At 45.6% G+C, this 27,690-nt stretch overlaps 1 protein-coding gene across 2 annotated transcripts in view; it reads right to left on the reverse strand.

Annotated features, from left to right (window-relative positions):
- Positions 1–27,690, reverse strand: part of Cd86 (CD86 molecule) — a 61,640-nt gene that overhangs the window by 10,627 nt on the left and 23,323 nt on the right. For both annotated transcript variants that reach the window (XM_075964854.1, XM_075964843.1), the window contains exons 2-4: positions 15,615–15,661; positions 5,217–5,552; positions 2,321–2,623 (exon numbers count right to left, since the gene is read on the reverse strand). In XM_075964854.1, coding sequence (XP_075820969.1) covers positions 2,321–2,623; positions 5,217–5,552; positions 15,615–15,661 — 686 coding nt within the window. The remainder of the gene's footprint in view (positions 1–2,320; positions 2,624–5,216; positions 5,553–15,614; positions 15,662–27,690) is intronic.

Below are 27,690 nucleotides of genomic sequence, written 5' to 3' on the forward strand. Positions count from 1 at the left end.
TAGAAAGTCCCCTGGTAGTGGTCCCTCCATCCACCATCATCTTGAAGTCAGTCTCTAGATCACCTCTCATTTGGGCAAATTGAACAACCTTCTCATGGGCAGCTACTTCAAAGTGTTTGATTATTATTTCCACTGAGGTGGCCCGGAGATTCATCAGCCTGCCTTTTGGCATGCCTCCTGAGTTAGAAAGCCTTTGAAATTTCCTCATTCTCTGGAAAATCAGATCCCTGAAGGCCAGGAATTACTTCCTAGAATAGGAATGCCTAACTGCAGTCCGGGAAGTTGATGGAAGGTTGAGTGGCTCACGTTATAGACATTTACAGAAACAGTTCTTTTGTTTAATCCTAAATTCTAGGAAAACTGAGGAAGATCTCCCATAGTTTAGCTGCGATTTGTAGGCACTCATTCTGTTCCTAGAATAATGAAATGAAGAATTATTGGCACCATGGATCATATTTAATACCTTCTGAGTGTGTCCCCGTTTGTCTCACTCGAACCTGTATGGAATTTCCAATAAAGGAGGATTATGCTTCTTATTGGAAGACTTCCACCTTTTGATACTCAGATTCAGTGGGTAACCTATCTCTGAGTAAAGCATAGGTTGGGGACCCTTTTGCTGAGGTAGCCAGAGCAGAAGGGTTTCTGAAGGTGGTATCTGGGGAAGTTCTATACAGTTGCCAAGTAGAGGTGAGCCATGATGCGTGTATGGTGCTGATCCATCCCTGCTCATTTGTGGACAAGGGGGTGAGGGGGTGGGGTATGATGTTAGTGTCCACACAAAAGTGCTGAGCTTCAGGCACTACTTAGGTCATCTATATGGTCATCTATACTGCAGTAGAAGCAAATGGGACAGCTAGGTGGCCGTTTCAGTGACTGAGAGAGACATCTGAGTAAAAGGAAATCAGTTACCAGGAAAGGCAGTGTGGGTTTAGTTGTAAACCTGGCTGTGGGCACTAGTCACGGGGATGCTTCTAGGAGTATGTGCATAGGCCAAGCTACTGAGGGAGGCACAAGGAGAAAGGAGGAGGCAAAGCCAGGGAATGCAGAAAGAAATGGATGGAGGGATGGCGCCACAAGGGGCAAATCAGAGGGCTGGAGAGGGCTGGAGAAGGGACTATAGAAACAAAAGGCAGATCACTGGGGGATGGGATCAGGCTCAAAATAAACAATGATGGAGGTCAAGTGGGTACAAGGTGCCTTCATTCTAGAAGGAATGGTTGCTTCTCATAAGTGGGGTACAGGCATAGATTAGTTCTCAACAGGACAAAGCTGGGACTGAGTTTCAACCTTTTATTTTTGTTATTGTTCCATCAGCATGGAAGCCAGAAACATACCAAGAAGATGCTACAAACTCTCCTTCACTAAGTCTGTCTTAAAAATACTTCCTGCTTCTTATTGGATACAACTGATTCACTGTGGTCCTCTCATCAGCGGAGAACACTTGCTGCCTCATGATATTTCTGTGCAGAAAGTCACTGCAAATCGGAGGGTCTTTTATTTAGAACCCCGTCCCCTTTTCCATTGTATTTACCGAGCCCAGTAATCCATTTTGCAGTGTGGTAAGGCTCTAGTGCCTTCAGAAGGCTTATCTGACTTCCAGAGATCTTGCCCGCCTCCGAAGGCTCTCAGAGCTGATCATCAGCTTGTTTTAAATTTAGGCAATTGTTTCTACAAACTATAATTTAGACTTGAATTTCATCTTTAAAAATTCAGTTTATCATGTATGTATGCCATTGAGTTCTTATTTTCTTGGAAGTATCTTAAGAACTAGAAGGTATCTTCCATCTTTGTGTTTCCAGTCTTATACTGGACAACGCCTAGAATGATTCCATATGCACAGTAAGTACTGTTGGGAAGCAGGTTTAACATAGTATGTATGTGTGTGTGTGTGTGCGTGCGTGCGTGCGTGCATGTGTGTGTGCGCATGTGTGTGCGCACATGTGTGTGTGCGCATGTGTGTGTGCGCGTATGTGTGTGCGCGCATGTGTGTATGCGCATGTGTGTATGCGCATGTGTGTGTGTGCATGTATGTGTGCATTTTATTCAATCGAAGGCTTCTTGTTAGGGGATATCTTCTATTTTCTGACTACAATATCTCATTCAAGAATAACTCCAAAGTCTGGGTCATTTTCAGGGCTAAGCCCAGATTCATAGACTCGTGGGCCGAGGATCATGCAGGGGTAGCAGAAGCCTTCTATTTGAGTCCTTTCTAGTGGCCTGCCGGAAGGTTTTCCTGCAAGCGGTGAACATTGAGAGGTTGGGCTAAAATGTTTTCCACCTAACTCCCCATGAAATAAGTCGTCTTGGGAAGCAGCCTTACCTATATCTTGAGGTGTGGAGGAAGTCGTCATTGACTCGGTTTCCAGAACACACACGGCGGTCACACTCCACACATCGTCAGGGAATGGGATGGAGAGGTTAATGGAAACGCTGAACAGTTCTGTGACGTTGTCTTGTGATATCAGCATCTCATCACTGTACTCGTTAGTTGAATTAGTCGAATTAATGATCCAAACATACATCTTTGTAGGTTTTGGAAAACCTTGTTCAGATGAGCAGGTCAAATTTATGCCAGAATTCCTGTCTTTATACTGAACCTCGATTTTAGGTTCACTGAAGTTAGCTGGAGGCAGAATAGAGATGGAAACAGTCAGTCTAAATGCAGATGTATTTACAAAGGAACGGCAAATAACTAACAGCAAATTCCTTAATTGGGGCTCACTTGGTGCTCTCAAGGCGTGGGCTTCAGCCTACAGTGATGGCTACCTGATAAGCCTACATTTGTCTTTCAAGAAACACACTTAACTCCTTATCCCAGTCAAGAGAGTACTCTCTGAGAGACAGGCTAGCTAAAATGATCTCGCAAGGTCTCTAGTGAAGCCCTATTAAAGGAAGTGGAGTCTGAGTGGCAGTCCGCTCAGACTACAGGGCCTCTATTGCCATGGGGAAGCATCTCAACTTTCCACCCAGGGAAGGAACTGAGATTCCACCAGGAACTCACAGAGTTTACGGTCCCTGCATGCCTTGGGTCCCATCTTTAAGAACCTAAGAATAAGAATAAGAAGTGGGGCCTTTGTGTTTACAAACTCAGACTATTGGTTTTTGACGTGATTGCTGTGGTATCATCATCATGCGTTATAACAGCGGTTCTCAGCCTGTAGGATGTGAACCCCCTTTGGGGACTGCATATCTGATATCCTGCACGTCAGACACTTATATTATGATTTACAACAGTAGAAAAACCACAGTTATCAAGCAGCAAATAATTTTATGGTTGGAGGTCACCATATCATGAGGAACTGTATTAAAAGGTCGCAGCATTAGGAAGATTGAGAACTACTGTTCTATAAGAATTCATCCATCTGGGGGCAAATTCAATCCACTCTCACCTTTGTTTTCTCTTGTGTACTTTGGGCTGAAGTGGACTGGGACATAGATCTTGGACCTGAAAACTGTGCCTTTAGCCAGCCAAATCCTTGTTGTTCTCACTTAGGGTGTTTGCAGATTCTACACACTAATTGGATAATTCAGTATGGGACTGGAGAGATGGCTCAGCTGTTAAAGGCTAGACTCATAACCAAAAAGTTAATGCACTGTATTGGTTCTAAAATGGAAGTCATTAGCATGCCATCTTCTTTGCATTTTGCAATATTGATAAGCTCCTTGCACATCCTGCCAAGGCTTGCTGAGGGTTACCAGATTCTGTCTAGCATCATCAACAATACCTTTGCAGTCATGGATTAAGTTGTAGCAGTAATACACATTATAACAAATAGACAGCTGGTTTTCAGAGCTTGTCTGTGCCCCACCTAAAACACCCTGTCTCCCCAAAGGTGACTGCTATACACTGACCTAGTGCTTAGTTAACTGAAACCCCAGAGAAACACAACTTAGGTCCACACAGAAGCCGGCCCTTCAATGTTTGCAGTGGCTCGATCTGTAACAGCTTCAAACTGGAAACTGCCCAGTGTCTTTCAGTGACTGGATAGTAAACGGCATAACATACTTCACCAATTAAAAAAAAAAAGTGCTCCCAAATTTCTGAAACCCTCAGGTGAAACACAAAACATCTGAATAAAGGAGGTCAGCCTTAAAGGTTAAATACACATGTTCAGCTCCGGGTGTATGGTAGTCTCAAAACGACAAAACTCTACGACCCAAACAAAAGCTATGGATGAAGAGAATGGCTCCAAAAGGAACTTCCTGAAGGAATTTTTCAGTGGGGGGAAGTGTCCTGAATCTACTGTGGTGGTTACAAACATCTCTACAGAATCTACAAAAATAAAACAATATAACGCACTCAAATGATAGATTCGTTTCCCTGTAGTGAGATGCAGGCAATCCTAAGCCTGGTGAAACAGAGAAGCTGACTTGTTGGTTTGTGGGTTCTCTTTAGTTTTCCTTCTGTCTGCTGGGCAGACATAACTCAAATAATCTATGAAAAGTTGAAGGGAAAGCCCACATCAGTTGGCTGCCACCCTTGGTAGGAGTTAAAGACCACAGTCTGTGTGCATGTGTGTGTGTGCACATGCGTGTGTGCATGTGTGTGCGTGCGTGTGTGCATGTGTGTGCGTGCATGCATGCATGTGTGTGCTTTATACACATGTGGTGGTGGACATCAGACATCTTTCCTCAATCACTCTCCCTCTTTCTTATGTTGTAAGACAGTCTTCCACGGAACCTGACGCTCATGGATCCTATTAGGTTGGCCGTCCTAGCAGAACCAGGGAGCCTTTTGTCTTGGCACTCCATTCCCTACCTCCATGTGTTGAGGTTAGAGGCATGTGCCACTGTGCTTGGCCTTTTCCATGAATTCTGGGAATCCAAACTCGGGTTGTCATGCTTGTACGACAGGCATCTTATAGACCAAGTGATCCCTCAGCCCCCAGATCAGGTTTTGTGGGTGAGAAAATCTCAGACTAAAGGAGAAAGTGGATGCAATGGCCACAGCATCCACTGTTTTCCTCTGGCTGTGTCGCTTTTGTTCAGCTAGCTTTATTTTTTCTAGAGAGAATCCTCACTGATCCCCAAGAAGCAAACCATCAAAGAGAAAGGGCTTTCTGCTTCCCATTCTCGGACCCCACCGTCTCTAAGATGGACTTCCTAGAAATGGCTCTCTTCTGCCCTTGACCCGTCAGATCCCTGGTCTCAGTGTCTCTGCTCATTTACAGTCTCAGCGAGCAGACCAACCATCTGAACACAATACTGACACATACCGACCACTGACAGTTCCGTGTATGTCTGCTGGAGGATGACTAATCCTTTGGGTGTCTTTTTTTGTATAAAGCAATCATACAAGCCCATGTCCTTGATCTGAACATTGTGGAGTCCTAGAGTCCAGTTTTCTCCATCAAAGCTTGTGCGGTTCAGGTACTTGGCATTCACGTTATCAAGCTTTTCTCTGCCAAAATAGTGCTCATACAGAACAGACTTTTTCTGGTCCTGCCAAAATACTATCAGCTCACTCAGGCTCATATTCTGGGCCTTTGTAGGATGGCACGGCAGGTACGCAGTCCTATTGAAATAAGCTTGCTTCTTCATGGCAACGGCATCTAAAATAGAGAAACCGAGAATTAGGGAAGGAGAAACAAGAAGGAAGAAATTCCATTCTCCCCATGCAGCATCCAGCCTCCAGCTTTCCTGCCAGCGATGGTACTGGACAGATGGATGTTAGCATCTAGAACTGGGCATCCATGCTGGGCATCTGGGTTCGACCCTTGCTCTCGTTCCACTGGTCCAGTGTGCAGACTGTGGCCTTTGTGAGTCCGAGTTCTCTCTCCTGATTAAGGAGGCGGTCTGAAGTAAAGTCTAGGATTCTCTCCGGCACTATCACTCTGTGGATTTCTAAACCAGAATATTGACCGTGACTACTGTGGTTGTCACAGGCTTCCATAGCTGCTAAGCCATCCCCCTAAACCATTCCTGTCCCGTGCTATTCTCCTACGCTTTGGTTTGCTACTGTAATATATACACACATATAGATATAAATATAGATATAGTGACTCTTGAGAGGTTGTGGTGGTCAGAGCACTTAAAGATGTGAGTAGAATGTCGGGAGTGAACTCTAAGCGGGAAGATGAGGAGGTGTGTCACATGGGAGAAACCCCAGAGAAACCGACTTGCTACTCCCAGGCAGCATTGCCTCTGGAAACTTTTATAACCTAAACGGAACATGCTGGAAAAGTTCGGAGAAAGGACATGCTGGCATCAGCCAGCTTGTAGGACGCTTTTCTGGGCTGCAAAGCTACTTGGGACTCAGCAAGGAAAAAGCAAACAGAGGTAGCTGAGAGGTGAAGGGTGAGGCGAGGGTGCTCTTATTGGTCCCCGTGAACTTGGGAGCTGCCACGGGGAGCAGACTGGAGAAGATTCTGCATAAAGACATTAAGAGCCATTCATCTTTCAGGATTCCAGGCAGGGATGGGCGGGATCCCATTCGAGTGTCGGTGATGCAGGGCAAGTTAAATTGACCTGATCCGTGGGCCTCTCTATATAGAACATAAATAGACAGGTAGCACTTGGCAAAACTGAACTGCCTGCAGACCACCGTGAGAACCTAGGATGGAGAGGTTGCGAGAGGTCTCAGGGGATGCTCCAGGCACCAGTGACATAAACATGCATGTATGGGTTGGAGGCAGAGGGGAATCCCTGAGTTCCCACACCAGTGAAACTGGGCCCTGAGGACAGTTTACTCCATCCGCCCTTCTGTCACACCTTTGTTAATTTCTCAAGCACGAGGCAAGAGTGCCACCTACTGTAAATGTTCATAGTGCTGCGAGGGTTGGTGTGGGCAGAACCCATTCTGGTGTGGGTCTACTCTGTCATGTGGTTCCAGGCAGATGATAGAGAAACCAAGCAGGCAGCTGAAACGTCGACCAGCTATAGGGTGGGGTGGCATTATTGTTCAGCTATCAACCGCATTTTCTCCAGCTGGAAGTGAATTCACCCTGAGTTTCTTATATCTTCCTTACACACAGGCTTTCTTGTCCTCTATGAAAACTCACAGTTCCTTCCTTCCTTCCTTCCTTTTTCAAGACAGTGTTTCCCTGTGTAGTCCCAGATGTCCTGGAACTAGCTCTACAGACCAGGCTGGCCTTGAACTCAGAGATCTGTCTGCCTGTGCCTCCCAACGTGCAGGATTAAAAGCATGCGGGATTAAAAAGCAGTCAGGATTAAAGGCATGTTCTGCGGCCACCGCCTGGCCCCGACTTTGCTTTCTACGTGCCCTCTCTACTAACAGACAAGTGCGACTTCTCCGACACTGTCCTCTTCTCCAGAAGATAACTGAGACTTCCTCCTCAGCTCCGTTTCCTCTTTACTTACAAATACAAAGTAGACCAAAGACATTGGCCTCATCTGGGGGCTGGTCAGAAACTTAGACTCTCTGGTTCCACCCAGGATCTGAATCAGAGTCTGCGTTCTTACCAAAAACTCCTATTTGGGAAATGGAGGAAATCAGAGATGCAGACCTGAACACACTCATTTCCACCCTCTCCAAACCCCTTCTCCTCCCCGTGGGGTAGAATCGCTCTGTAGCCTCAGTGGAACTGAAAGTAATTCACTGTCTACATGCTTGAGCTCACCACCAGACTCTGGTTTTCTTGATGTCACTCTGAACCAGGAAGAACATCCTCTTAACTGTGACCAAATGGGGAAGATTTGACACCAGGTCTGTTTTTTCCCCAGTGGCTTCAGGCCTCCCCTGCTGTGGTCCCCAGAGCTTGGGGCCACTAAGTCAGTGAACTCCCTGGGATTCCATTGGTGGAAATCACTGACAATCCCTCCCTCCTCTACCACTTGGGCAACAGAAATGGTTTGGATTTACTTGTGACCGATTGCTATGATGATGTCAGGAGCAAGGCACATAGGGATTCAGCCATATACTCCCCCAACCAGGAAATAGAGACCGCGAAAACTAAAGGAAACCATCTGAATGCCACACGGAGCTCACGGTCTGAGAACTCTGAGTCTGTGACCCCACCAGAACGACAGCGTTCCCTGATTGTTACCCCAGACTCAGGTCGTGTTTTAATCATCTCTCCCTCGTGTCACGACAGTTACTACGCTCAAGGTCTTTTTTCTAAAGCTTTTCTAGGCTTGCTGGAAGCCCTGTTCCATTGTACTAGACTCCACTATTGATGAATCTCTTCAATAAATATACCCTTTCTTTCCATGAAATCTGGATCTACGCAAATGACTCCATGTGGCCCCCAGATGCTGCTGGCTCCATCAACAGGGACTTTGAGCAGCCCCTCTCCACTTAGAGGATCTATACTATCTAACCTATCTAACCCATCTCACTGATTGTGAGCCATTAATTATTGAGTACTACCTCTCCATTCAAGGAGGATTTTGTCATTATATTCAAGGCTGTTCTTTCTAACCAAGTTTCAACATAACTGCCAAGATGATCTACCAGTTTGCCCATCAACCATGAGTCTACTGATGACCGTGTACCAAAGTTGCAAAGCCCCTCACCCACAGACAAGTTCAGAAGCCTTCCGTCTACCATGACATGATCCCGAGCAGTGTCATCTGAGGCTCAGCTCCTCAGACCTCGGTCTCAACACATTCATCTCCACCCAAAACCTGATTCCTCCAGGCTTCACTAGCGGCCTCTTATCTATTCCTTTCATCGAGGCGTTAGCTTTCTTAGACCTCAGTCTTGACTCCACGCTGCATTATTTCCCCAGAAGAATGCTTTGAGACGAGAGAACTCTTATTTGGTTTTGAATAATGGCTCTTGAATCCTTGAGCCATACTAAGAGAAACCGGATTAGTTTTGCAGTGCTGGAGAGAGAAATTGAATTTTTTCATTTCATTTTAATTAATTTAAGTTTAACAAGTCACATATGGCTAGTTGTGATGATACTGAAGAGCACAGAAATAATTCAGCTTTTTAGCCATTTCTCACCAGTCAGGTCAGTAAATAGGCCTTGTTACCTTAGAAGAACTCACACTGAAGAAACGGCTTTGGATCTATAGATCTGATCTTATACTGGGCGGACGAACCCCATTAGAGGAAATAATTCCATTGAACAGACAATTTGGGATGTTCTATCTCTCTGAATGCGGCTCGTCTCAAACTGGTCCCGCTGCTCCTGCTTTTCATTTCAGTTAGATTCCCCTAGTGAGCAGAAACACCTCCTCTCCCCACCCCACTGCTCAAGCCCATCTCTCATGAAGCGTTCCCAATAAAAGATGTTAGCAGCCCCCACCAGTGCATCCCTGTCCTCTCTCTTCCTGTCCTCTCCCGATCTGACCAGTCCACCAAAAGTCGCTCAGTTTTGGCATCCAGCCTAACTGGAATGAACTTCCTCAGGCTGACGCCCTGGCTCGTGTGGCTGTTCTCACGCCTGGGTTTATTCTGGATGACCATTGATTCAAATGCTAACAGATTGATCCAATCTGTTACCAATTCAATAACCTAGTGCAGTTATCAATTCAATAACCTATCTGCAGTGCACAGCTTTCCCTGGAGTTCTGGACACCATACCTAGTGGCCTGCTGGACACTTTCATTTCTTTCATTTAGAAAGCAGAGGATGCTCTCTTCTTCCTCTTAAATCTTCATCCCCATCTCTAAGAGTGGTTCTCCTGCTCAATGCCATTCTACCCGTCATCATCAGATTATCTACAGGAAATGCCCAGGAGACACACACACACTCACACACACACACACGCTGCATGGGAGATCAGAGGTACAACAGCCAAGGGTGGTGGCTGACTACGAAGCAAAAACAAGGGCTGTCAGAAAAGGAATCTTGATTTACCTGGAGGCCTCAGGGTCATTGTCTTTTATGTTTCCCTTTACAAGCAAGGAAGGTCCATGCAAGAAGGGTTACAAGTGTTTTCCTTTCCACGGCTAGAAAAATCAAAACAGGGTCACCTACACTAACATCCCACACCGCCAAACCCAAACCACCTTGCTACCTGACTTTCCAAGAGATTTGGAGAATGGGATATCCAAACTTCTCAGACTAGTTCATCAGCACAACAGGGAGGCTCCCTTAACGCAGGCACCATACATCTTACATGAAACAATCTGTTATCACCCAGCGCATTAGTTTTCTACTGTTCTCTCTCCGTCTTGCAAGAAAATGTCATTGCAATGGCCAACCCCGTTTTCAGTTTCTGGGTTTTTTTTTTCCAGCCTTTCTCTCTCCATGAAACCAACCTCTTTTGCTTAGCCCTTAGGGATGCCTATTCTATTTCACGGAATGGAGTGATTGTTAGGAATATTTCCTAACACAAACTCCCTGCCGACACAAAATTTCCAATCAAGCCAAATCAAAACAAGCCAATTTAAGAAATATCCAGGTTTAATGGGAGATCTGCCCTCTCAGGTGGCCCCGAGGGGAAACCGGGGCGCAGGGAAAACACTACCCCTGGGAGGAGGAAAGGGAGACCACATGTTCTTATTTTGGGGGATCACCTAAATACCCTGGGGAGTGGTCCTGACCCCACCCCCACGGAGGGATCAGCTCCTGGTCTGCTGGGATTTGGAGTCCAGACCAGGCCTGGAGGCTGGGATAGATGCGAGGGGCAGGGGCCTACGCTCTCAAATGGACAGTGATGTGTGATGCTAGAATGAGAAAATAAAGCCTATTAAGATCTTTAAATTATCCACAAAGAACTTCACTGCCTGCCATCTTGGCGTCCTGAGATCCTTCATAAATCACACTCAGGAAGTTCAGAGCAGGTACCAGGTGACTACACACTCAGTTCTAGCTAGCAGAATACTATCAGGCAGCAGGGGAGAAAAACAAACAAACAGACCTTGAATCAGGACCATGCAGCATTCCAGGAGCTGCAAACTTGATGGAACCAACATAGAGGGGAACTTTAACACAGACTCCCAGCAGTACATGGGAAACTGGAAAGGACCACATGGGGTAAGACCCACTTTGAAGGGATGACAGAGGTGTGACTAGAATCTGAGATTCCACAGGTGAAGCCTCTCCAACGGACTGGACCAGCATCTATGATCCAATCAGCCAGTGGAAGACCTAGACAGGAGAACCCAACACAGAAGAGCTGCAAGGAGTGAGGCAGGCTTCTGCGAGTTGGGGAAGGCATACGGACAGACTCCATACTGAATCCCCACTCTAGGGCCTCATCATACCTAAGTCTCCACTGGGATCCTCACCTCCTACATCCTCTTTTCCCTCTCTGGTATCTAATGCCTATTTAGCAGGCCAGTGTGGTTTTTGTTCTTGCCCTGTATCGCTTGTTCTTTCCTCCTTAGTCCTTTCTCTTTAATTTTCCCCTCCTAAAGAGCAAAGGTTGGCCATGGTTTCAAAGGGCTCTGTGTCTCAGTCTTTTGAGAGATGGGATCATTTTACATTATTTGATAGCATACATTTCTCCCTCTCTACAGTCGACAATTAACAAAAATTCCCTCAATTCTCTGCCCATTTTTGTTCCTAGAATCCCTCCTTTCCCCTACTTTCTACAAACCCAGTTCATGAGCTTTGTTGTTTTGTCCTTTTATTTTCCTTTCTATTCATACCCACAGTACACAATCTATTAAAACACACACACACACATACACAAAAGATCTTTAAATTAGTGTGAAATCGGCCTTTGATGCCGCAAACACGTTTGAAACCAACGGGGCCAAATCCCAGGTCATATTTAAAAAACAGAATTAAGTTTCCCTTTCTCAAAAAGAAAAACCACAGTCTCAAGGTCTTGTTTGTTCCCAGGAAGCCCACTCACCAGGGAGCCTTACTCTTTCTTACCAATTTCCATTCTTAATCCTCAACAACCCTCCTCCTGTCTGACAGCTCATTCATTCTCTCTGGGATCCACTAAAAACATGTTTTTATGAATGACTAACTGGGGTAAGACACTGAGGACTGAGTAAGATAGGTGCATTTGAAAAGGTTCTGAGGCAGTGACCGAGCAAAGTGACTCTTTGGGTACAATAGGTGTGAACTGTTAGTTCATTCCAGGTACCTATTTCAGTGCCCAGTCAGCAGTGACGGGAAGTAGGAGTCCAAAGCAAACAAACACACAGATGCTACTTCATCCAACCATCCAGGCCAGAACCTGCATAAACCTGGAGGAAGACAGTGTTCTTTTCCACAGCGCACTGGATCAGAGTGTGAGACTGTTTTGTGTACATCTTTAAGCGAAGAAAGACTCAACCACTCCAGGTTTGCTGTTGAATCAGGTGTCGTTCAGAAACGAGAACAGAAATGAGAACCCTAGAACCTGGAAAATTCTTGTGGGTGGCTTTGAACTTAATAACACATTCTAGGTCCATTTAATGCTGTTCCTATGCACACAAATGTGGGTCATTCACTGGGGCATAGATACCAATGTCCCCATCCTAGGAATAGTGACTCTCTCAGTAGCCATCAACTGCCATTAGCTCTTCAGCTAGGGTAGGGATGAGCTCCTCCCTGCTCCTTGATGAAACTTTTAACTGATGTGGGATGCCCTTCTGTATATGTGTTGCTTTTATTGGCTGATGAATAAAGCTGTTTCGGCCAACAACTTAGCAGAGTAAAACCATGCAGGAAATCCAAACAGAGAGAGAGAGAGAGAGAGAGAGAGAGAGAGAGAGAGAGAGAGAGAGAGAGAGAGAAGGAGGAATCAAGGAGATGCCAGCTGGATGCCGAGGAAACAAGACATGTAGAAAATGAGATGTAGAAAATGAGGTAACACTACTGCCACGTGACAATACATAGGCTAGTAAAAGAAGGTGAATTTAAGATGTAAGAGCTAGCTAGAAATACGCCTGAGCCATTGGCCAAGCAGTGTTGTAATTAATATAGTTTCTGTGTGATTGTTTGGGTCTAGGCGACTGGGAAACAAAAGCACAATCTCTGCTTACATTTAATTCTCTTGATCTTGTGGTGGTCTTGTGCAGATATGCACGGTCTCTGTGAATTCACGTGTGTAGCGGTCATGTCACGTCCAGAGGCCAGCCTTTCACAGTTCTCCTCCCCATCCTCTGGCTCTTACACCCCTCCCATCCCTCCTCTCTCTGGTGATGCTCGCTGAGCCTTGGGGATTAGGGTGGTCCATACAGCTGTCCCATGTATGCATAGTCAAAGTTGAGAGGAAGATGGGAGGTATTTTAGAGGGGGCTGAGGGCTTGGAGAGAAGGAGTGGGGTGGATATGACCAAGGCACATTGTATGCATGTTTGCAATATTCAGAAAACAAATTAAAGAAGTATACTTATAAATGATTAAGCTAGCTAAGAAATGAAAGGTTGAAAAATGGATGACGACTCTTTGCTTTATCCTTACTTTTAGTGGTGAGTGAAGAACTGGCAAGTTCATGTTCTGGTGGCTGATGCTGTTTTCCTACCCTCTTTAAATCTGTTCTTCCCCAGCATCTTTACACACATCCCCTCACCACCATAAAACCCAATCAGTTATTGTGCAAGAGTTTTTCTTTCTTCTTATAGTTTCAAAGCTATCACCTCCCTTTTGAGGAGCTAGGAGTTTCCACACAGTTTCAAAGTGGGTCAGAAGCAAAATAACACCTGCCTTTGGTTTTGATGGGTTTCTCAACTTTACTTGCTTGTTTTCAAAGGGCAGAGCCAGAAAGTCTGGGGACAGCGAAGGTGTCTCGGTTAAACTGCCACTGAATATTTGTCTCCAGGGCATTTCTCTTCGGGGTCACAAAAGCTAGGCTGGCCACTGTGGCAGGCAGGGCTAACCTCAACCTTAAGGACATCCGAGGTGTGGTTTAAGATAAGAGGAGGATGTGAAGGAGGTAGTGTGTGAGCAAGAAAGGACGAAACTGAAGCAATATCATCCACCAAAGCTATTCGAGTCACAAAGAAAACCAAAACCAAAAAAAAAAAAAAAAAAAAAAAAAACCAGAGCCTGCTGCTCATTGCCTTGGGAGCTTGAGAGCGGGAATCAGGAGAAGTGACATTCAACCTGAACTGCTGGGTATGAATTTGGGCTCTCTCATTAGGAGCTGTGTTGATCTTGAGTCAATTACTCAAACTTCTCTGTACTTTAGGGACTTTGTCTTAAAATGGGGAATAATGACAAGAGCTAATGCAGCAAGTTCTTGGGATTTTTAAATGAATTGCTCTTCATAAAGTGCTCAGAACAGTCAGGACACACAGTTTATAAAGTGCACACACAGACACACAGACACACACATACATACACACAGACACATATACAGATACATACACACAGAGAGATACATACACAGACACACACACATATACACACACAGAGATGCATACACACAGAGACACATTCAGACATGCACACATACACACATGCAGATATGAACACCTGTGCCCATACTCATGTATACACATGCACAACCTATCTTTTTCTCCCCCCTCTGTGATACGTGTGTGTGTGTGTGTGTGTGTGTGTGTGTGTGTGCCCATTGCCTTTTCACCTCCCCAGAAGCTGAGACCCCAGGTCACTGGCCCTGGCAGGAGACAGCTACTGTTCTCCTACATTGCTGATGAATAGGTGTCAGACAGGTGGCCTCAGAAAGCTATGGTGCTAAGCAGAAACCACAAGTCACAAAAGGCCCGTCTCTACCCGCTGAGATGTGAGGGAATATCTGTTCACAACCCAGCTCCTCCTCGCCCAGCCAGGGCTGGGTACAGTGGCCAAGGGTCTGTTATATGACAATTATGAAAGAGGTGGCTTTGTGGCTGAGCTGGCTAGTCAGAGGCCAGATGGTCAGGAGTGGCCTGAGGATGCTCGGGTACCCTGGCCTGTCGCCAAGACTGAGGAGGCTTCTCTGAGAACTGAGGTGGAGAAAAATGAGTGACAGGAAGGGTGGGTCAACAGCACTGAGTGGCAGGATGAATGCATCCCAGAGAAGAGCTGAGTCCTGGGAGGCCTTACAAAGCTAAACTTTGGGGCCTCTTAAGAAAAAGATCACACAATTCAAATGCAAAAATGTCACCCGGCAGGAGGAGACTGTGATGGGGAGGGGGAGGGTGGCCATTGTTTGTGGGGGAGGGAAAGGTAATCTTAATTAACTGTGGTTATCTTATTCATTTCTTCCAAGTCACAGGACTTGTGTAATGGAGCACTAGGGCCCTTCTGGGGGTCTTTATAGGTTTACAAAGGGGGGTATCTGTGCAAGGCAGAACCCTGAGGCATGCTTCATGGTGCATTGGCCGGCATGGTTAACTGGGGGCCCAGAGTCACATAGCATGACCAGTATGAACTCAGGCACAGGCTTAGGGAGACGGGTGTGAGCAGGAAGCGGTACATCAAGAAGCTTTATAAGGCTCACCAGCTGTTTCCCAGGGCCCTGCGAATCCTGGAAATAGGGAAAGAAAGACCAGAGTCTGTACAGGTGGAACCAAATCAAAGGCTTCGCTGCAGTGGCCTTCCGTAGGCCCCCAGAAGCCCTGGTTGGGGCATTCTGCCTTGTGCAGTGTACAGATTCTGGGGTTTGATGTAAGGGCAGAGATATGCCCAGTCTGGAGACACCAGTCCTGACCCTTCCTTGGTCTCTAGGAAAGTTATTTGCTATGGAGTCTTAGGCAACTCGAGTCAGTGCTGAGCAAACCCCACCAACTCTCAGGCCTGGGCTTGCAGGTCCGACTTACTGGGAGACAGCAGAAGGCCTCCGGGACTTTACCCAGGAAAAAGGTTCTTACCTGAGAGCGCAAAGGCGGTCACAAAGAGGAGTCCCAATACCATGGTGCTAGAGTTAAAAAGAAAAGATACAGCTTAGTTAGAAAGTGAGACAGAGAACATCCGTTCACCAAAGCACGACCTAGAGATGGCGTTTGGAATTCCTGCGGCCCGGGGTGTGGCGGAATCAATGCTGAACACTCACGGCAGCCGGTTTTACCCTTAGCTCCACACACAGGCCTTATTACCCAGCCTCCTCTGCGGTTGGGGCTGGCCATGCAACTGGGCCCTGACCAGAACTGCGGGCAGAAAAGCTAGCTGCCGCTTCCAAACATAGTAACAGAGGCCTCCACCCACATCCACCTCCTTCTTCCCTCCTCTCTCATCTTCCTTTCCAGATTCAGGAAATTCCGAGGGCAGATAAGATGGCCAAGTCTCACAAAGGCAGAGACCTGGTTTCCAGAACGAAGTCGTAAAATAGTGCTCTCTGGCCCTCCCCACCCTCCCCACAACTGATCTGGACTGAGTGGCATTAGCAAGAAGCACTTGATGTGCGATAAGGCTGTGGGACAACCTGCCTTAGAGCATAGCTCCTCCTTTTCCTCGAACAGTGCAGGGTGGGGGAGCGGGGCGGGGAGGGGGGGGGATGCGAAGGAGCACAGACATTTAAGTAAAATCAAAGTTCCTTTGGTTTTCCTGGGGTTTTCAAACTTTAGTGTGCACAAACGTCGCCCGGAGAGCTCGTGAAACGCGTTCCTGGACTGTGCACTGAAAATCTGACAGGCAGTTGAGATGAAGCCTAAGTTTAACAACTCCCCGGGCCACACTTCGAGAATTACGCCGTGGTACATCCGCTTCATCCATAAGATTATCCGAGGAAAGTGTCACACGTGGCCTTATAACATCCAGCCCCCCCCCCCTTTTCTCCCTGCTTCTCTGCTCACCCACTCCCCATAGACCAAGATGACTGCGGGGCTTACAGGAAACACAGCATAAGGGCCGACATTAGAAAATGGTGGGAAAACAAGCTAGTTACAGCGGTTTGGAGCAGATCCCAAGACAAAGCCAATGCTAAATGCGTACTATGAAAATATGCCACCTTCCTGCTGCCTGCAAGATGTAACAGTCTCAGCTCCAGCACCACCTCTGCCTGCACGCCACCATGTTTCCGGACTAGATAATCGACTGAAACTCTGAAACTGTTGTCAGTCCCCTCCGTCTCAATTAAATGTCTACCTTATAAGAGTTACCAAGGTCATGGTGTCTCTTAACAGCAATAAAATCTCAAACAAAGGCAGAAGTTTAAAAAAAAAAAAGAAAAGAAAATATGCCACCTTGTATTGGGTGGCGCACAAGCAGGTGGATTAATACCTGGCTTTGTGCATAAAAGGAAACTGGTAAATAGGGAAGAAATGCTATTATTTGCTCGATGGCAGAAATTTCTTCCTTGGAGAGTGGATTGTCTAAAGCCATTCTCCATCCTTGAGGCTGTGTGTGCAGCCTTCCTTCTGCTCTTAAGGCGCTTATCACAGAATAATGGGCTAAAATGTGGTTTTTTTGGGGGTGTGTGTGCGTGTCTGTGTGTCTTGTGTCTGTCTGTATGTGCATGTTTTAATCCCTGTAGATTGTAATTTTTTAATTAAGAACTTTTAGAGATTATTCTTGCACACAGCACAAAAATTTTAAAGTAGAGGTGATTCTTGGGCACAATAATACATGAATTTAATCCCAGCACTTGGGAGGCAGAGGTAGACATCCACATATCTCAGTAATTCCTAGGCCAGGCTGGCCCATACAGTTTTAGGCTAGCAAGGGTCCATAGTGAGACCTTGGTGTGTTTGTTTGTTTGTTTGTGTTAAAGTAAAGGTGATGTATTTTGTTAATTTTCTTGTTGTCACAACAAAACATTTGACAAAAAAGCTCAGAGTTTTGGGATCCAGTCCAGGGTAGCAGGGAAGGCATGGGGTTGGTGTCTGGAGGCACCTGGTCACATGGGCCCCTCAGCCAGGAAGCAGAGAGAGGCTGGTGCTCGGTTAGCCTTTTCCTCTCTATTCAGTCTGAGAGCCCAGTCCGCAGAGTGGTGTAGCCCACACTTAGGATGGGTTGCCCTACTTTAATTAACCCAGTCTAGAAACTCACTTACAGACACACTCAGACATGTCTCCTAGGCGACCCTCGATTCTGCCAAGTGGGCAGCCGTTATTAGCTATCCCTGTGATAAAGAGTGGGAAGCAAGTCTCTCTCAGCTCTGGTCCCTGGCCATCGAACTTCCTTCCAAAGATTGCCTGGAATGATCACTGTCGCCTCTTGCAGTTTCTTGCCTTCACTTAGAATTATTTTAGACAAAAAGCCAAGCCAAAAAAAAAAAAGAAAGAAAGGAAGAAACAAAAAAACCCCAACAAAACAAAACAAAAACAAACAAAAACCAAAACAAAAGAACAACAAAATAATAACACAGATCCATATGCATTCCTATTTCATTTTAAAACCCAAATAGTAGTGTGTGGTGCATAGCTTTTCACACGTGCTACCAGACTGAGGATAATTTTATAGCCATATTTTTTAGTTCCCTCATATTAATAGTTGCGTATTATTCCGCTCTAGTCTGTTTGCTACCAATAGTCATTTGACAGGTATTTCAGTTGTTCCCAATGCTCTGTTGTAATGAAAAACCCGAACAGTCCCCGACCTGCAGAAACTGGTTCTTTCTGGGAAGGAGAATTGCTTGACCAAGAGCTAAAGATAATGCCATTTTAGCTTCCACGGATATAGACCTGCTGCCCCTCCCCACCCCCCGCTTATGGATTAAAATTTCCACCAACAGGCGGCTGCTTATTCTCACACACTTTTTATTTCTTCGTTTCCTAATTTGTGATCTGTACCATCCACAGGCTAAAATGACACATCATTATAAATTTTTGGCAGTGCTGGAAATTGAACCCAGGGGCTGTGTGCATGCCAGGCAAGTGTTCCGTTAACCTAGCTCCTCAGGCCTCTCACTGAAATTTTTTAAAAATTGCATTTAGATGTGGTAAAACACACACAAAGTTTACCGGACTGATCTTTTTCAACTGTGCAGTGGCATGTAATAGATACACATTGTGGAATCACCAACGCCTTTATCTCCTGAAGTCTTTTCGTTTTGCAAGATAGAAACTCTGGACTCAGTAAACAGTGGTTGTCCTTTCTTCCCTTCAGTCGTCCTCTCCGATATCACCTTCTGTGGTCATGGATCCGGCTTCTTTAGATGTGAGTGGGAATCTTACAGTATTACTTAGCTCAGTGCCGTAGCGATCCCTCCATCAGGAATCATCCGTATTATCGCCCCTGCCAGAATTTCCATACTTTAAAAGACGCTCACACTGCATCTGGCTTATTATCAGCTCCTCTGCAGGTGGCTGCTTGAATCACGTTCACCTTCTGAGACCCGTGAGGAGCGCAGCTCTGACCGTGGGCACACACGTTTCTTCCCAGTTTTCTGCTTTCACTTCTTTAGACTTAACACCGAGAAGTGGAAGAGGAGGTCATATGGAAATTCTATTTTAAACTCTCTGAGGAACCACCGTGCAGCAGCCCTCGTTCACATTCCCACCAAGGGCACCCAGGGGCTGACCTCTCCACCTCTTTACCAACACTCTTCTGATATGTTTTTCAAAGTCTAAGCCATCTTGTTGAGGTGAAGTGGTTTCCACTGTCATTTCAAAACTAATTTTTCTCATGAATCTGAGCATCCTATCAAATGATTAAGACGTTCCTATTTCTTATTCCATGTGCTCATCATATTGATTATTATTATTAAGTCTGGCTTTCTCTTGCTGAACTGTAAGAGCTTTTCACATATAGAAAACTATCAGTGGCTAAAATAGTAGATGTTCGATATATGAACCAAATGTCTGGTGCCCAGTAGTTTTCTCCTTCTTTCCTTCCCTCTTGTAATGGACTTTAGGGGGTTTATTAATATTATGAATTAATTAACTTCATATATTTTACATCCCAACCACAGTTTCCCGTTTCTCCTCTACTCCCTTCTGCCCCTCCTCCATCTACTCCACCTCTGTTTCTGTTCAGAAAGGGGCAGGCCTCCCATGGGTCTCAGCAAAACACAGAACATCAAGTTGAGGTAGGAACTGCTCCTCCCTTGGTAGTAAGGGTGGGCAGAGCAACCCAGTGTGGGCAATAGGTTTAGCATTGTCTGCTGAACTCAGCTGACATGGTCTTAGGGCAAAGCCTGGGAACCTGGTCCCAACTTTTCACACTAAGTCACTCACATCATCCTATTTACCATGGATCTGAAGGCTGGGGCCTCTTTCCTTCTGAATTCCTACCTACAGGAGACTGTTTTAAGACCAGAAAAAATCAGTACATTTAACCTAAACAAAGAACTTTTCCCCACCCGACTTGTAACCTAAACAAAGAACTTTTCCCCGCCCGACATAACAAACAAACAAAGACACAAAGTCAAATTATGCTTTGTTATAAATTTAACAGACTAGTTTAACTCAAATAATCACATAAAACCGTGATGGCAGTGGCACTCAATTTGTGGGTTGCAACCCATTTGAGCGTGAAATAACTCTATCACAGGGGTCACCTAAGACCACTGCAAATGTCAGATATTAATGATCCATAACAGTAGAAAAATTACAGCTAAGAAGTAGCAATGGAAATAACTTTAGTGTTGGGTGTTACTACAACATGAGAAATTGTATGAAATGGTCCCAGCATTAGGAAGGTTGGGAACATCTGCATTAATGGCTTTGGGGAATCTTGAACAAATGGATTCCTATAACTTAGTGGGTGGGACGAAGCCCTGCCCCTGCCCAGGAAGTCCAGGTTGATACAAATCTCTCCCTTTGGAAGCCTTGTCTTTCCCTGAGCCGAAGCAACAGCCTCCTGCACTTCCTTGCATTGATTGGTACCAGTTTTGTTGAGTGTATTTTGCTTTTTGCAGGGTGAGGATGTGAAAGAGGGTCTTGCTCTATAGCTCAGGTTTGCTTCAAACTCAGGATCCTTCAAGTACTGGGATTATAGCCTTGCATAACCATGCCCAGCTGGCTTTATTTTTGAAACTACCTACAAGAAGCCCACTGTGCTTCAGCAAAAGGCCTTCAGGGGCTTGAGGACAGCAATCTTCTCCCTCCACACACCCTGGCCTGCCAGGCAGTCATGGTTCTTTAGGAAAGCACCCCTAATGCTCATGTGGAGACTTCACACCAGCCTGACAAACACTGGAAGACACCTCCAGTGTCCATTCCTAAAATGCGGATACAACCCTCCGTTAGGAAGGGTGTGTGTCTGTGCATGTGTGTGTGAGCGTGTGTGAACACGTGGTGTGTGTGTGCACACATGTGTGTGTATGAAGGTTAGGAAACCATTCCTCTACTCTTGTTGGCTTAGAAGAGCAGAAATGTCACTTCCCCAGAAATGAACTGCCCCCAGCTTCAAACACAGTTAAGACTTTTGCCAGGTGGCTCAAGAAATGGAAAATATCAGAGGGAGCGTTCAGCAGAGGCAGTGGGAAAGGAAAGAACCTAAGAATTTATGGGGGATCCGCTGACAGATTTCTGTCACTAGAAGCAGAATAAGGCCTGAGAGGTGGGTGAGCTAGTAAAGAACTTAAAAAGGAATAGGGTTCACATAAGAAGAGTCACATTCTAGAAACCAGAGCGCCCTACCATTTCCACTGACTCTGTGTGCTGGGCCTTTCAGAAAGCATGATCAAGAATGGTCAGAAGAATGACGGATTGCCCTGTTGATTTTCACGGCAAGGTGAGATGGTTCATCCCCGTGAGACAGATGAAGAACCAGTTTCAAGGGGTGAAGATATGTTTCAAGGCCATGTACCTGCTAACAGCAGAATTGAGATTTAAACCAATCTAAGTCTTCTGACCTTTCTTTAACACAGTGTGGCCCCTGTAAAAGTGCCAGCAAGATTCAATCGTGCATGGTTAAAAAAAAAGATTCTGAATCTGGTGGGGCAAAGGGGGGCACCACACTCCCAGAACATACCCTAAAACCACTAGGAGACCCTTGGGGATCCCCTGGGATGGGATGGGATGGAGTTAAATCATCTGTTTGCATCAGGGGGTCTTGTCCTCATAGGCCACTCATTCCATAGATTCTGCTTGAGCAACCCCTCTGGGCCAGGCTGTGAGCACAGGCACATTGCAGAGATTCTGGGGAAAAGGAAGCAGGAAACAGGAAAGGGATCTGCTCAGTTCTGAAGGAGTAAATGAGATCTAGTTGAGGCAGAAGACAGGAGATAAGGTGACACTAAGAACCACATTCTTCTGAAAGGGGAAATTCTGAAAATTTTCCCTGTGAGAAATTGGGAGGACAGCATTGGAAAAGTCTTCATCTCGAATACAGAGATAATTGGGGTACCAGGGAAATGCTGCTAAGTTGGCTCTTGTCTCAGCAAGGCTGTTCATTCACACAGTCCTCTGGGCAAATGTTTATGGAATATCTTTGGCATTAAAGTCCTTGTAAAAGTTTCGGGAGATATAAAGATCACAGTCCTGGGTCCCTCATATAACATTGAAACAGAAGGCAGAGTGTCTGCAAATAAGTCAAATTAAAAAACATGACAGGGAGTGGCAGCATTCAGCTTCCTCTAGAGTATACAGTATTCTTGCTCCCAGCTAAACAGCAGGTGCCACCACTGGAGGAAGGACCAAGTCTGACAGCTCGAGCGTGCTAGGGCCCAGCCACTGCTCTATGTCCATGTATGTCTATGGACAGAGATCCTGAGGGATGTCCATTGCTGGAGCCTCTGTCTGCCTCTAGCGTGACACAATATACCGAGTGCTTCAGAGAGTCCCCAAAGCTGACGCCACAAGCTTACTGCAGTTAGCATTATCTTTGAGGCTCTGTGAAGAACAGGGTGAGGTTATTTCTTTTGATAGGAAGTTTCTGAACCATAGAGAATAGACATTGCTGGAGTCGTGTGCTTTCGTCCTCTCTTACCAAGGCCCTGACATAGACATGTTTAGGAGCGGTATGGAATCGCCGCCATCAAGATCAAACACTCGTGTGTTTCAACAAATATTCATTGAGTCACACATGGTGGTAAGTGCTGAGGGCAGAACAGTGAGCAAAGTCAGAAATGGCTTTCCTTCGTGCAGTTTAGTGAAGAAGCAAGATAATTGTCAAACATAAGCAAATGCAAAATTTTTACTCTGAAAAGTGCAACAGAAGAGAGGTTTCTGATGCTTGAAAAACTTTCCACAAAACTTGTTTACACTGAGATTTGAAGGATGATATGGTAGACTCAACGTGGTCACCTGTCCTCTGGTGTCCTCTCCCGAAGATGTGGCGTTTAATGACTTCTGACTCTAAGGCTGGCCCATAGAATGCAGCATTTAAAAAAAAATGTGCCCTGGATTCTGAAACTAGTGTCAGGAAAAGCCTTGAAACTCCTACATGTCCTTTTTAGAATGTATTTTCTAAGCATCTGAGCCCACCATGTAAAATGGTCCATTATCCGGACACCGCAGTGGCAGAGAGCCCACGTGTGAGTTTGGGTCAAGAGTCCTAGCAGAGTGCAGCCTTCCAAAATGTCACCCGCTTACTTCTGTCAGATGAGTGGAGGATGGGAGACTCCTCCCCACCGTCCTAACTCCTGACCCACATAACTATGTGAGTAAAATAGCCACTGTTGTCTGCCGTGCCTCTGGGGAAAGTTCCTAAGGTACTTGTAAAGAAAACAAATCCAGAGGTGCTAACCAGGGGAAAGGTTGGGAGGCGTGGGAAGCGGGGAAAGGATTCTGAACAAAAGCAGCATCACTTAAAAGCACGGAAGCAGCGAGAACCCTGAGAAAAGACTAGAGAAGCCAGGAGGTGGTGGCGCACGTCTTTAATCCCAGCACTCGGGAGGCAGAGGCAGGCGGATCTCTGTGAGTTCGAGACCAGCCTGGTCTACAAAGCTAGTTGCAGGACAGGCTCTAAAGCTAAAGAGAAACCCTGTCTCGAAATACAAAACCAGCAGCAAATAACAAAAGATTAGAGAATGTCGGTGTGGTTGAAGCACAGGCAGGTGGGAGACAAGGCTCAAGAGTCCAGCATGGGGTCTTGTAGGTTTTAGTGGCCAATGGGTGCCAGCAGTGGTGGATTACCTTGACCTCGGTCCTGCCCCAACTTGAGGTGCCATGCTTTGTGGCAGCCCATGGGAGGCCTGCCCTTTTCTGAATGGAGATAGAGGAGGAGGGATAGGGAGGGGAACAGATGGGAAAGGGGAGGGGGGAGAGGAGGGAGGAAAACTGGTTGGTGTGTAAAATAAATGAAAAAAAAGTTATTTAAATAAAATTAAAAAGTAATAAGAGTTCAGCATGGGCCAGAATACAGTAGCTTCACAGGTCACTTAGAGATCTATCTTTTGTCCTGACAGACATGTCCACCCCAAAAAATTATAGCAGAGTGACATAAACAAAATTTTACATCAAAAAAGGTGTTTTTTTTGTATAATAAATGGATGATAGAGGAGTCAGAGAGATGCAAGAAGCCTACTAAGTTGGCCGCTGCAATTGTTTAAGTGGAAATGATAGCAATTTGGTCTTGGGTGGTTTAAAAAAAAAGGAGAGAGAGAGAGAGAAGTGGGTTGATCAAGAAATAGTTGACTACAGTAAATTGGATATATTGATGGATTAGGGTGGGAGATGAGAAAGGATTAATTGATTCATTGATTTCATTCATTCACTCACTCAACAGTCAACTCATTCATAGCCAGCCCATATCTCTCTGGGCATCCTACTTTGCCTTCTATTGCTGTGATAGAAAAAAAGCAAGCAACGTGGGGAGGAAAGGGTTTATTTGGTGTGCATGTCACAATCGCACCCCTCGGGGAGGGAAGTAGGGGCAGAAACAGGAACCCAAAGCCAAAGCCTAAAGGAGAGCACTTGGGAGGGTACTGCTTCCTGCTCGCTCCTCACACTCACACACTTCCCAGCGCAGGCTCCCATGGTTGGCCGCCTCCCACGTCAATCATTAGTCAACAAACTCGCCTGCAGGTCCACTTGATGGACTTATTTTCTCAACCGAGGGAACCTCTTCCCAGATGTCCTACCTTGTGTCAAGTTGACAAAACATGAACAGCACTCTGGGCACTAAAGGACTGGCTCTCTCTCTCTCTCTCTCTCTCTCTCTCTCTCTCTCTCTCTCTCATTTAGTTTTATTTTCACATATTTACTAAAAGTGAAAATAAAAGCAATAGAAATCATGACTCTTTTGAAATATGCAAATGACACAAAATTAACCGAAATTTCATCAACTGAATATTCATGAAATCCAAGAAGAGAGACCCGAATGCAATGTGCCATCAGGGTTAGCATAAAGACCTAAACCAGAGGTTTAAGATAACAGCTGTGTAAGTAGAACAGCAGGCACTAGAGAAATACCTTATGCAAACAAACTATACAATATCAGCACGATAGACTACATAAATCAGCACTAATTAGGTCCTTTTCATTGGATGGCGATGGCACTCAGGGCCTCAGGTACACTTGTCACGTGTCCCACCACTGAGCCACACCCTGAACCAAATGAATTCTGTCTTAACTAGCATCGGAGCAATGTCATCTGTGATAATCAGACCACATCGCTGTGGCATCTTGTGCAGCGAGGTCAGGGCTGCGCTTGAGTGACACCGGCAGAAGTTGGGCTTACCAAGTGAAAGGGCAGGCGATTCACCAGGGGAGAGTGCACTGATGCAAATGAGGACCAAGTCAAAGACCTGGTTAGTGAACCCAGAGAAGAGAAGGCTGCAGGTTGGTGACCGCCAAGGGCCAATAGTGAGGGGCCTCCAGCAGGAAGGCAGGTGCTGACAGCTCTTGAAGGACAAGCAGTTCCAACAGCCGGAAGTTACCGGAAGCCAGATTTCAGCGCCAGGGGATGAGGACATGTTAATAGACACAATCAGAGTCAGGACTTTCTTCTGAGGTGTGTGCGCTCTATCACCAAAGCAGCTCAAACTAATGATATGGAAGAGACTTCAAGGGGATTCTTGAATTGCTGTGTGCTTGAGCTCTGTAGCTTTAAAATCCACAGCCAAGATGTTCATCATATCTCCAGGAAAAAGAAAATAGAAGATGACCCCTGGCATCCCATCAATGAGGGGTGGAGGTGACCCCTCATTCTGACACTTATGCAGGTTGTGGGCTGAGCCACGGCATAGTTCACGAGTTCCTCCTTTATCATCAACAACTGTTAATTTTCAAGAACTTGACCAGGTTGCCACCTGCTATGTCTTTGAAGGGTTCTGCAAGCTTCCACTAACTCTTTCCAAGACACTGTATGGAGCAGTCCTCACACAGGGCAGCCTACACATACGCCTAATATAAACCAAAGAACCATTGTCAACTGCCAGCAAGCTACTCTTACATGCTGATAGCTTCACCTGGCTAAACACCACACCTGCAGTCTTGATGCACGCAGGTACCTGAGTTCAATGTATTTGTTTTTATTTGCATAATACTTTTTTGAGTTTTTTTCCCCCTCAAATTGCTGTTTCTGCAGTGCTGGGCATGGTTCCCAGGCCTTGTACAGCATCTTAACATTGAGCTACACTCTTAGTTCAGTCTTATACTTTTAATTAATATAATGGCTATATATATTTTCGGGGCACAATGTGGTATTTTAAAACAATTAAACAATAAACAATGATCATCAGATCAGGGTAAATAGTGTAAATATCACTTCAAATCATCATTTCTTTATCTTGGGAGCATTTGCCTCTAATACACTATTGCTTTGACAAGCTTCTGAGACACAAACAAATAAAATCACTTGAATTGTGCAAAAGTTATTGTTTTCTATTTATGTATTCAGGTATTTTGACTGCAGGTAAGTCTGTGCAACACATGTGTGCAGTGCCTTCAAAGGCCAGAAGAGGGCGTCAGATTCCCCGAAATTGTAGTTGGCAGGTAGTTGTGAGCCATGTTGGTGCTGGGAATACAACCAGGGTCCTCTAGAAGAGCAGACAGTGTACTTAACCTCAGAGACCCTGATCAACCCTTTCAGCCCTTAGAAATGGCCTTAGCTTTTAAGGACGTTTGGAAATGGAAGAATGACCATATTCTTTACAGAAAATTGTTTTGTTTTGTTTTAAAGCTGACTAGACTCGGGGAGAGACTGGACAAATAACGAGAAATTAGTTTCTGTGAATAGTGCAGGAGAGTTTAACAAGGCTGGGAAGTCAGATAAAGGATTCATATCTGATTAAAGAGGAAATTGCAAGTTTGGGATTAATAGATCAGAAAGGAAGAACAGAAGGAAGGAAGGAAGGAAGGAAGGAAGGAAGGAAGGAAGGAAGGAAGGAAGGAAGGAAGGCAGAAAGAAGGAAGGAGGGAAGGACAGCAAAAAAAAAAAAATTTAAAAAATGCACGAAAGCTTAAAGGAAACAGCCTCTCAGTGACCTGGGCAAAGCGGGATGCTGTCAGAGTGACTGGGATTAAAAGGCTCACGGACCTGAATGAAGAGATTAACAGTGCAGGAACTCTGGGCATGAGAGGGAGGGGCTGAGTGCACAGGATGCTCACCAGCAACTCAAATGCTCCCTGGGGTCCAGAGGGCACCCACCTGAGAGTCAGACACAATCGACCATGGCTACTGTCACTCAGCCTGAGCTCCATGTCCTCTCATCTCCCTCCCCAGTCACGTCTCCTAGCTCCGACAGCATCATCTATTCATGTGTCTGTGCATCCCTATCCCCTTGGAGCAAATCGCCTTTGGCCTCTCATTTGTAGAGAACTGTCTCATCTAGCTTTCCTTTTTCCTTTTTTTAGCTGTTCTTTTCTTCACTCACTCAGAAGCAGAGTATGTCTGCCCACTAAGAACGTTACCAGATTCACAAACAACAAAAAGATGTTTTGACTCGCCTCTGATATAGTTAAACTACTAAAATGTAGGTTGCTTCCCCCTCCCTTGCCCAGAAGGCACATGACAATATCATTTAGTTGTTCCTGTCCCCCCCCACAGTAAGTTTTGGTATAAGACAGATGCCTAGGTCTCTTAGCTGTATCTGTACTCAGGCTTCTCTGAGACAGGGATCATCCCCCTTGCAAAGTATTAATGGATTGTCAAAGCCAGTTTTCCCTTTTTGCCAAA

The sequence above is a fragment of the Microtus pennsylvanicus genome, chromosome 1, assembly GCF_037038515.1.
Source record: "Microtus pennsylvanicus isolate mMicPen1 chromosome 1, mMicPen1.hap1, whole genome shotgun sequence".
Classification (NCBI taxonomy): Eukaryota; Metazoa; Chordata; class Mammalia; order Rodentia; family Cricetidae; genus Microtus; species Microtus pennsylvanicus.